This window comes from Sinocyclocheilus anshuiensis, unplaced genomic scaffold (genome assembly GCF_001515605.1).
Source record: "Sinocyclocheilus anshuiensis isolate Anshui unplaced genomic scaffold, SAMN03320099.WGS_v1.1 scaffold158, whole genome shotgun sequence".
In the NCBI taxonomy this organism is placed as follows: Eukaryota; Metazoa; Chordata; class Actinopteri; order Cypriniformes; family Cyprinidae; genus Sinocyclocheilus; species Sinocyclocheilus anshuiensis.
Window position 1 is genome coordinate 326,723 of NW_015542333.1, and position 12,227 is coordinate 338,949.

The window sequence follows — 12,227 nt, forward strand, 5'->3', positions numbered from 1 at the left end:
AAAAATCGCAGACGATTTTATTGCGCGATTCTGAAATCGTTCGCGATAATGACAGCTGTTTGCATAGCTTCTCATAGCTTCTCATAACTACGGCTCTGTGAAGTAACTGCTGCTCCATCTGAAAGCATGTGAAAATACCACATTTAATAACATATTTTTACTCCAAGCTCACTTCATAACGTCAGTCGAGTGTTTGAAATAAATCCTTCTGTGAGATGATGTGGCTTCTTACACAGAATAAGGCACGCAATATATTTCATAGTATTTAAGCAGTGATAAAGGCATTGCATTATAAAAATACTTTATTTTAATGAAAATTATAATAATAAGAACTCAGATAAACCATATATTGTCGTAGTCGTGTGTTTATTAGTCACGTTGAATCAATGAAAGCAGTTGAATCGTCTGTTTATTCAGCAACTGCTATAGGGATTTCCTGGGTTTCTTCTGCGGGTCGTATTTGGAGTTTCAGCGCGAGAGCGCCCTCTGGCCTTTGGATGGAGATTTACTGCTGATCACAGAACCGTGCTTCACTGAAAGATACGCATGACAATCGCAGCTTCTGTCGAACCGCGATCTCGATTCCATTTCGATTTATCGTGCAGCCCTAGTATACAGTGTATGCTGCACAGTAAGCTACTAGTCAATTCTGAGCCTATTTATCGAAACCATACTGTCAAAGTTGATGTTGAATTCTTTGTCACGGTTATGATGTCACACATGTATCATATTAATATAATCTCCCAAAGGTATATCTTACTCTTTCTATGTGCAAATTGTTCAGCCACTCAAAACAAATGTAATTTCCATGTACGGCAGCAAAACACCTTGTTTAATTGAAAAATGATGGGAAAGCGTCATTTAAAAATTAGATACTACATTTTAAAAGTACTAAATACAAAATTACGACTGTTCTGGTGCAAGACATGTTGATTGGTATTTAGTTTGAGGTGAGAATAAATAGGGAAAAAATGTAAGCAACATATAAATGTGTAGACTATGTTTTAAATTACTCGACCTCCTGCATGTAATGTGTTTGTGAGTGATTTACCAGCGAATGTGTGGAAGAGCTCATTGGCGTTGTTCGTCAGGTTGTTCTGGTAGTACTCATCCTTCTGACTCGAGCGGATCAGCTGCGGCTGGTTCGCAGGAACTACAGGCATTGCTCGGTTCAGACACCTTTAGGACGTGCAATTCATCTATCTCAATTTACAAAAACGGGGATCTATTAAGTCTATGAATCTATTTTCTGGTCTAGGTCAGTCTCCTAACTGTGCATGCTTCAAACACTTCCGTGTTTAGTCACGTGACGCTCACACGAGCCCTCCATTGGCCGGTTGGAAACAGACGCTTTGCTGATTTGAGATCAGTTTTGCTGTTGCTGTCTACAATAGCAACATCGCCTGTACTGCGCTGAGTTCAGTATCAAGTCTGATGGTTACACACCAGATAATGACTGACGGCGCAAACTAATTAATACATTTGGAAAATGATTTAGTATGACGTTCGAATAACGAGGACATCTGCTATCCTAAATGAAAATACACATATCTGAAACTTTGTCGAAGTTGAAGACATATGTGAGTCTTCAGTAGTTCCATTTAGTCTATTTTTAAATTCATTTTATTTTTTATTCATTTATTTTAATATATAGTCTGTATATGCCTATACAGTGTTATGTGACTGGGTACTATTATGTAGGCCTGCTAATCTGTTATTATTGTAACATTAGCCAATTTATTTCACCATCCTGTTTAAAAAAAAAATGGATTACTATAAATTTGAGCAAAATCACTCTCTCAAAATCCAGAAAATCTGAACTCACAAGCAGCCAAAATCTAGTTTAAATCCGTCTGAAGCTTTGAACTTTTTTAATCTGACCCATACTTTCAACACATTTGTCACGAGCGAATAGGAATAGGACTATAATAATGCTTACTACATAATGTATACTGTATGCAGTAAACACTAAAGGCCTACGCTGTGTGTTTGTAATAAACAAATCCATGCAACCATTTTTCCAGTGAAATGTTTGTCTGAATCAGGAGCGAAATATGCATAGACCGAGCACCGTTTACAAGTGATATAAACACCATTTACAACATTTTGATATGAAAGGACAACAGCGGATGGACTTTTTCACTGATAAGCAACATAAGTTAAAAATGACTTAATGATTAGTTTTTTTACAAACAGGCCGCTTTTTGCTTCACAAGATGTTAACTGCATGGACTGGAGTGCTGTGGATTACTTGTGGATTATTGTGATGTTTTTATCAGCTGTTTGGACTCTCATTCTGACGGCACCCATTCACTGCAGAGCATCCACTGCTGAGCAAGTGATATTAATGCTACATTTCTCCAAATCTGTTCTGATGAAGAAACAAACTCATCTACGTCTTGAATTAAATTTTCAGCAAATTTTTATAACACACACCACTGCAATCAAATAATGAGTTGAGTTGATCACTTTGCATTGCCGCTTCAAACAGTACACTGTCAGAAAAACAAGTGCAAAAATTGTACCTTTAGGTTTAGAAGGTACAGAAGCGTCCCTTTGAGGGTACTGCTGCCCCAGTGACAAGCTGTTGTACCCTTAAAGCCTTTAATACAATTGTATGTGTGGTATAAGCTATTCCAACATTCCTAGCACAGCCATTGTCAACAATAAATCTGACTATTGTCAATGATCAATTACAAAATGAAATCCATTTATGAATCTCTATATTATTAGCTTCATTCTTCTTTATCCACTTTCCTCTCATTTGTTCTCTCTGTTTAGCTGTTCACAAGTCACCTCCTTTTTACAAGGTTGTAAAACCTGTTTTTTTGTACTCTAATGCACTGAGATCTATCCAAACCATTACAATTCAAAACACACACACACACACACACACTGAACATCTTTATTCAGCCCTTTCCTAAGGCTGATCACGAAAGCCATATTAAGGGCAGACAGCAGTTTTTGTAAATGCCTGTGGAAGGCTGTTTACTCCCAGTGGCAGTCAGGGAAGCACCCCTATGTTTACACTTGAGCATAGGATGGCTTTCTTTCTCAATCAGACTCACTTGTGACTTCTTGCAGGAAGAGGCGAGGTTGTGCAGAGGGCAGCTGAGGAGAGCTGAGTGCGGATGAAGCAGCAATAGAGCTATCTGAGGTAGGATTAAATGAATTATTTAATTAAGAGTTTGCTTGGTAAATACAAATACACAACGCTATGTTTTTAGTAATGCATAGGTGTTGTGTTAGCAGAGAGCTCACTTTAGTTTTCAGCCAGGATTTGCAACTGGATCTACAGTATGAAACTATTGTATTTTTCAGAGTTTATCTCTGAACGTGGTTAATTAGTTGTATAACTTTATATAATAATGCCTTCTAAAAAGCAAGTGTTCTTAATTGTATTGAATGCACACTTGTAAAAAACGAGATAATATAATATTAATGAAATAAAAGGCCACTTAAGTGTACTTAGAGTACACTTTCATATTTTATGTTTCTTATCTTAAAGTATACTTTTAAAAAGTGCACTTTGTAATAATTCAAAATATTTAATTATTTTAAATTACATTTTAAATTATGATGTTTTAATAACCTTTCGTCGTGCTTGTTTTGATGTTGACTAACATACTTAAGCGCACATACTTGGTGTGTTATTCGATATTGAATTGTTAATATATTTTAAATGTACTAAATTGCAACTTCATCGTTACAAATGTGTAATTACAAATATGTTTGAATACATGACATACACATACACGTTTCAATAGAAATCACATTAAAGTGTATTTTAGTGCTTGTCTGTACATTTGGCGATACACTTTAACCATATTTCGAAGACAATAGAAGTTTTACATATGAAGATGTACTTAAGTCTTACTTAAGTGGGTCAAAAAGCATTCTAAAGTTGCAGCTTATTGCATTCAATATAAATTTAAACTATAATACTTTTTCATTGAATTGCAAATAGCATGCGGTTTAAGTGTCATTGCATTCAGTTCATACTGAAGTACATTCTTTTAAAGTATATTATAATTATTCTTTTTATAATACAGTGATGCAAGGAATCCATGACATGGCAAAGGTCTTACAAGTAGTTATTTGAACTAGGTCGACAGAAAATACCATACAATTACACAGAGAAACACTTATATATGGATAAATGATGTCTTTTGAAACTCACTGTATTGAAGTTGAAATTTCCAGAGAAGGCAAACATGATTCAGATACTATGATAATAGGTGACGTAAGAAGTAGACCTATCAAGGCATATAGACTCTAGTAAAATATCACACTTTGCTCATTTACTAACATTTTCATTATGTGGTGGGGCAATAAAATATCAAATGGTGTTATGGGAAGTCACTTCAAAGGACTTTGAACCCTTTTTGTGTGGATTTATGAATGCACGGCAGACAGCACCTGCTGAAAGTGTTAGAGTGAAATATCAAGACATAGAAGAGCAATTGAATTAAAGAATCCCAAAGAGCAAGATTAGTCATTCAATTCATATTACCATGGTTGCACAGCAGCATTTAATGTGTTCAGAAGGTAACTGATTTACCTTTAACCCATTTACCTGATGTATCTGAAACACATCTCTGCACACAAAATGACGGGATTTTAAAAGTTGCATCACCGTTCTGCTTTATGCTAATGCCAGTGTGTATAAAGACAGAGTTCAAAAACCTAATCGTAAAGGACTGAAATATGACTCAAAGTATAAAGTCTTTTTCAAACTCGATTTAAACAACAAAATAACTAAACGTCCTTTAACAATCCTAATACTTGCAGACAATGTGGGCCATTTTCCATACGCTCTAGCCGTACATCCCGCCCACCTGTGCAAAGACTCCTCTGTTCTTACTTGTCGCCGCAGGGAAAACTGTTGCTCCATAAGGGAACACCCACTGTGTACAAAGAGCTTTCAAATGACAACTTCCTTTACCTGCAGTGTGGAGCTGTGTGCCTGAAGCTTTTGCCTGCAATGAAAAAAGACATGTTCTTTGTAGGAAAGTGGATCGGAGCTGTAAAACTGATGCCTGGAGAAGTGTTTAACTCACATCGTCTACAGATCACACTCTGAACTACCTGCTTCTCTTTCCCAATTCACAAAGGTAACGTGAGACTTCACAATACTTCCACAGAGCATTTAGTATTGAGGACGTTAAGGAGATATTTCTCGGACGAGTTTACTCAGGATAAAGGATTGGGAAGTTAGTTTCTGAGCTTCTCTTGGGCTTTTTTCTCAGAGAGTTTTGTATTCTGAAACCCAACACTTCTTACTTGGGTGCCCAGGTACAAAGAATGAGACGACAGGATGAAGTTTTTGAGGGGTTGTTGTCTTTCTGTGATTGGATGTGACATTGTTAATCTCATCAAAACATGTGCAGGTCACATTTCACCCCAAAATAAGAATTTTGTGTTAATAATTTAAGTTTTTTTTTTTTTTTTTTTGCATTGTGACATCATTTGCATGACATGTTTTGATATGTTGACTAACACACTAAAATGTATGTAAAACATGAACCATATTTCAGACAATAGAAGTAATCATGAAATGAATTATTAAGATGTATTTAAGTCCTACATGAGTGGGTCAAAAAGCACTTTAAAGTTCAGCTAATTACAATTAATATAAGTTTAAATTGCAATACATTTTCATTAAAATGCATGCAATTAAGTGTCTGAAAACATTAGATTCAGTTGACACTTATATTCTCTTAAAGTATATTATTATTTTTTAAGTATGATAAAAGTGTACCTTTTTTCACAAGGTGTAGAGTGTAAACAAGTTTCATGAAATTTCATCACATTTCCCCTCACAAATTCTTATGAAAATAATGCATTTGTAAGTTTTACTTTTGAGGTCTTTTGAGAATTTCTATGTTTATTCTATGAATATTCTCATTAGATTCTCATTACTCTAATACATGTTTTTGTTATATATGTATTGCATGTGATTTTTTCACTCTACTGATTTTTTGCAATTTTGTTTAAGGTAAAACAATCACAGGTTTGCTTGAGATTCTTTGAGATTCCTCTATATAAACATCCAAACAGTGTTCTCTACTTACTCACAGGAGAAACCTGATTTAACTGCGTCTGTTAAACTTGACCCGAGCCTCAGGCTAAACATGAATCAGGCAGCCATAAATTAAAACTTAACCAGTGTATTTAGGCAGGGAACACCCTTCTATCTATGTCATTTCAGATGTTTATGTGCAATGGTTATAATTCATCGGAGTCACTTTAGTTCCATTTAAAGTAGATTTTGTTTGTCAGCATGCAGGGCGACACAGTCATGCCCCTGTTTCCTTTGGAAATCTCAGCCCAAATACTGTGTGATGTAGGATGTCTTGCGAGTTGCAATGCGAACTGGTCGGTTGAAACTGTAATAAAAGGTCTATTGTGTCATGCCGTCTGTGTAGTGCTGAGCTACTCTGAGCGATCGGCGGTCACCGGCCTGCCAGCTGCTACGCTATTAGCTTGTCAACACACATCTGCTGTTTGCCGTGCACCATCTCTGATGTATTTTTCCATGCAGACATCAGGAAAAGAAAGAGAAACAGCTATAAGCCAGTAGAAGCTATACAGACATTTGGCTTTCTGATACTGGAATGTTGTTTGTGCTGTGATGCTGTGTGTGTTTGGTTTAGCCAGATTGGCCAGATCTCATGTTTCGTTGTGTATTGAGAGCATTGTGTGCAGGCTTGTTCTCGGGGGATGTTCAGATCAGCCATGTGTCTTTGTTATTGCTTCAGAAAAAATGAAAAAATGAAATCAAACAATCTGCACCTTTGATCAATAGTGACACTCTTTTTGTCTTATATTAGTCAAAGGGAAGGAAATTAAGGACAAACATGTGCATACTCACGCTGTGTTTCCTGTCAGCGCTGTGCACACAATGGCTTTTGTGTGTCTTTCAGTAGTAGATTTAAAGAGGTGCCGGGGGTCCGAACGGACGTTTTGTGAGGCAATGCATCTTCCTTACTTCCTATAAAACTGAGGTTCAATTGTCTCTGCCTCTGCTTTGAACCTGAAGTGAATGAGAGAGGCTGTAAACAACAGCGCTTCTGATTCATTCTGAAATCTCGGACCTATTTCAGTCACTGAGCTTCAGATACCTTTGATGTCACATTAATATTGAAGATACAAGTGAACCTCATGAGCAAGTTACATTTCACCCCCAAAGAGAAAACATTTCATCGCACATTTCACCCCAAATAAAAGTATATTCATTGTGACATTAATTTTGCGATAATTATGCACATTTCCACCAAAATTCTTATTACGGTAATGCATCCATAAAGTGTTTCGCATTAGATTATTATACTGTAATGCTCTACTTTACTGTAATAATAATAATAATATGAAATATTGCAAATAATTGACATATGAATTAATTTATTAATTTTTTAACATGATTTATATGACATTTATTTGTCATATTATTATTATTATTATTACAGTAAAGTAGAGCATTACAGTATAAGAATCTAATGAATCTAAAGAATCTAATCTTATATATATATATTATTTATAATATAAATTATATGAATATAAATATAGACATGTAAATAGTAAATACATGTAAATATTTTCAAAATATATACTGTATGTGTGTGTATTTACATATACATAATAAATATACACAGAACACACACATATATTATGCAAACAAAAACTTTTATTTTGGATGCGATTAATCGCGATTAATCGCTTGACAGCACTAAAAATAATATGTATTAATTAGTTATTTTCATCTTGGGGTCATATATGGCTGAAATAAAATAGCAAACCAAAATAAAATCTGCAGACCAAATCACAGTCACCAAGTCCACAAACAATATCAAAAAAGTTTTGCTGAAGAAGCTAATCAAATTTATTTGGTGACAAACAAAAAGGACCACAAGTACAAACAACAATTAAAATTAATTGCTGATGGGTTAATAATGCATTATACTCTTTTAAGGTGAAGCCATGAATAGGTAAGCATTGTAGAGTAGTATAGATATTTTCCATGAAAAGGCATCATGAATTTGAATGTTTATTATGAAGCAATGCATATAAAGCTTATAATGCTTCAAATGCTGTTGATCACAGACAACCCTTATGAAAAAGAAGCGCACTTAATTGTTTGAACATTGCACTTGTTGTATACTTTAAATCGTTAAAGAATATTTAAAAAAAAAACTGTAGTTGCAGATAATATACTGTACTATTACTGAAAAAAGGCCACTTAAGTGTAATTTAAGAGAGTTCACTTTGATGACTGTTTCTAAGCACACTTTCCAAAAGTGAACTTTGTAAAAATGTCAAATGAAAATATTTCAAAGACAAAAAGACCATAGAAATGGTTGTGAAATTGCATATAAAGTTGTACTTAAGTCCGACTAAAGTGTGCCAAAAAAGCACTCTTGTGTTCAGCTAATTGTATTTAATATAAATGTAAACTATAATACATTTTCAGTTAATTGTAAATAACTTTTAGGAATTTTCTAGCATTTAAAAGGAATAGTTCACCCAAAATTAAAATTCTGTCATTAATTATTCACCCTCATGTCGTTCCAAACCCGTAAGACCTTCGTTTATCTTCGGAACACAAATTAAGATTTTTGATGAAATCCGAGAGCTTTCTGACCCTCCCATAGACAGCAATGCAACTGACACGTTTTATTGGCCAGAAACGTAACATCATTAAAATTGTCCATGTGACATCAGTGGTTCAACCATAATTTTATGAAGCTACAAGAATGCATTTGTGCACAAAGAAAACAAAAAGAACGACTTTATTCAACAGCTCTCGGATTTATGTACTAATTTTAAAAGTATATGTTTACAATGCATTATATATACAGGCATCAAGTGAAGGGTTTCCAAACAGACCTCTATTGTTTTGTCTACTGAGGAATGTAGTGGATGCTAAGCCAGACAGATTTGTTTTAGCTGAGACTGAGGGTCGTGTTTTAGAGGGAGGGGATCGTGTCTTCGCATGGTCTGTTACCTGAGGCCAGGTGTCACATGGCGGACACGTCCAGTCCTGCTATATATGTATGTATGTATGATTCCTTAGGTATTCATGGTCAGTCAGTCAGTTATTTCCTAGTTTATTATATTTTTGGACGGTGTCTTTCAAATTAAAACCTAGTGTTTATAAGATGTTTGATGTTTGTGAGAAAGTCTGTGTTAACTGCATGTGCTCTGTTAACTGCAGGTGTGGTTTTGCTGCGGGTCATCTGCACACTGACATCACGTCTACAGGTCAATTACTGGCTGCGGAGCTCCGTCAGACAGTTGTAGGCTACTGCACCTCCAACCCCAATCACTCAGAAACCCAGACACAGAACATCTGCTGAACGTCCTGCTGCACACTGGAAACCAGAAGATCTTTCTTTTTCATCAAGAGCACCGCTTAGAGACAACGGATAGCTTTGTCAGGAATCTGTAGAACTGGAATCACACATGACTGTTGCTGGGGCTGTTGAATGCGTTTGCATGTGAATGAAAGCAAGCTAAGTGATATGGATACAGCCTCTCTGAACACCTCCCTGTTCTCTGGCAGTCAGAGCATCGGTACGGATTCTCCCAATTTGTCCATGAGATCCGTAGGCTTCATCAATGACACGGATTCGTCCCGCAGCAGTACACTCTTACACTGGAACTTCTTCCTGGCCGCCAACTACATCAGTGTGGGTGAGTAAAACCTTGCATTTATAAAGAACATAAAAAAAGGTAACACTTTCGTTTAGGAACCAACTTTCACTATTTACTAATTGCTTATTAGCATGCATTTTACTAGCATATTGGCTATATCCCTTGATCCTATTCCATACCTAATAGGAGTTAATAGGGACCAAGTCTGTCATAAAAACACACAAGCACACACAATCTAAATGAATAAATCCCCTCCTTCGAATCTTGTGTCTCCATATTTAGATTCACTTATACCAAATTGAATAATTCAGTAATTACAGATTTTTTATTTTTTAATTTTTTTTTTAATGGTGAACTATTCCTATTCCTGGCTATTTTCTTCACTCTTCCCATAGAGCAAAATAATTTTTTTTTTTTATTATTAATTAATTCATTCATTCATTCATAAGTAAGGTAATAAACAAACTGACATCAGTGGTTCAACCATAATTTTATGAAGCTACAAGAATGCATTTGTGCACAAAGAAAACAAAAAGAACGACTTTATTCAACAGCTCTCGGATTTATGTACTAATTTTAAAAGTATATGTTTACAATGCATTATATATACAGGCATCAAGTGAAGGGTTTCCAAACAGACCTCTATTGTTTTGTCTACTGAGGAATGTAGTGGATGCTAAGCCAGACAGATTTGTTTTAGCTGAGACTGAGGGTCGTGTTTTAGAGGGAGGGGATCGTGTCTTCGCATGGTCTGTTACCTGAGGCCAGGTGTCACATGGCGGACACGTCCAGTCCTGCATCCTCAGCTATCAACATGTCATGTCAAACACAACAAGCACTCAAAGTGAACATTACAGCCGTTGTTGGGGTGAGCAGCAGTTGACATGTCTCTAGCGCAGCTCACGAAGTCCCACTCCTGACAGAATGGAGAGTGGAATTCAGGAAGACGTCCTGTTGGAGATCTGCACTGATTATAATGGGAGTGTTCAACTGTTCAACTGCTCTCTTGCAGTGTTGATCTGACAGGCAGCCATGCAAAAATAAAAGATAAGACTTGAGAGATTACCTCATTTGTTTTGAATCTCTACAGTAATATGAAATTTTCCATTCCTTCCTGTGTTTATGTGATAGACTTCACTGTGTGTTTCTGTGACATGTTACCATGGTAATACTATATTATATTGGGTATGTTACCGAGATAATACCTTTTTTTTTTTTTTTTTTTACATATACCATGACAATAGATTTGGTTTTGGTTTTGGTTTTTTTTTGGAATATGTCACTATGGCAATATCATGATCTATGGGATATGGTGCCATAATAATATTTTTCTGGATAATATCATTTTTCTGGATATGGTATATGTTTTCGGACCTATACTTTGGCAAGACCAATTTTTTTTTTTTTTTTTTGCATAAATATGCATAAATATGAGTCAGTACAATTCAGGATATATCATTTCACAGTACTTTTTTAGGGGGAGTGTTTTAAAACTACAAAAATAGAAGTATAACAGAGTTTAGACTTGGTCACAATTAAAAATCTTTACATTTTATCGGAAAACTGGAATTTCCAAATAGACAAAAAAAATTGTGCATTTGTGCATGTGCATAGGTAGGTTATATATCAAAGAACCAGAGTATTATTCTCTGGTACAGTCATTGTAGGCCTGCTTTTTTTGTAAAGTGCATCAGGAGTTGGTTGGTTTAGTCCAAGATTGTTTAACCTTGTCTGACCCAGGAAACAACATTATTACATTATTCCGAATTAGTTGTTACCTATTTTTTAAGCTCTTTGCCGTACCACAGATTCACTGATTCAGATTTACATCTGTTTAATGATGGTTTTACACTCAGAGTTGTCCGTTTTTAAAAAGTCATATAACATTTAATGAATGACAAATTAACTACTTTTCAAAATTAATTTGAAAATATTCAATGCATTTTGTATATAATGTATATAAATCACACATGCACATATGCACACACACACACACACACACACACACACAACTTTTCATTAAGACCCCAAAGAATCATATCAACTTGTGGAAAATGGGCATCCTATGACCCCTTTAAAAAGTCGTTATACAGATAATATACACAGTTTATGATACAAACTGTAATAATGTTCTGGGTTCAGAGTAAGCAACAGACTTTCAGCATTTCTGATGGATGTCTATGAGAAAGAGCTAGTTAATGTTCACATTGTTTTGCAAGTATAGTTATAATACTTAACATAATGTGTGATCATGACACTAACACATTATATAACACATTTTTCCTCTGACAAAATAGTATAAACATTGTACCAAAACATACATAGACAGCAACACAACTGTAATGTTCCCAGGTCCAGAAACAAGGACTAAATATAGATATTTTAAACACACATTAAAAAATATATTTTGCCCTCTATATTTCAGTCCAAGAAAATACATTTGCAAGTCACATTTGAATAAAAACTTGATTAGTTACACCTGTGAACATATAACGCATTTGAATAAGCTTTAGAAAATGCTCCAAAAAAAATGCAATATATATATATATATATATATATATATATATATATAT

The 12,227-nt window shown here is 35.1% G+C and overlaps 2 protein-coding genes across 2 annotated transcripts in view; one reads left to right on the forward strand and one right to left on the reverse strand.

Moving 5' to 3' along the window:
• LOC107691068 (peroxisome biogenesis factor 10-like) overlaps positions 1–1,303 on the reverse strand; it is a 6,322-nt gene extending 5,019 nt beyond the window's left edge. The window contains exon 1 of the mRNA XM_016489551.1: positions 1,052–1,303. Within this exon, the coding sequence (XP_016345037.1) occupies positions 1,052–1,163 (112 nt within the window). The 5' untranslated portion in view covers positions 1,164–1,303. The remainder of the gene's footprint in view (positions 1–1,051) is intronic.
• A 3,676-nt stretch (positions 1,304–4,979) lies between these two features.
• plch2a (phospholipase C, eta 2a) overlaps positions 4,980–12,227 on the forward strand; it is a 140,627-nt gene continuing 133,379 nt past the window's right edge. The window contains exons 1-2 of the mRNA XM_016489536.1: positions 4,980–5,114; positions 9,215–9,693. Coding sequence (XP_016345022.1) covers positions 9,486–9,693 — 208 coding nt within the window. The 5' untranslated portion in view covers positions 4,980–5,114; positions 9,215–9,485. The remainder of the gene's footprint in view (positions 5,115–9,214; positions 9,694–12,227) is intronic.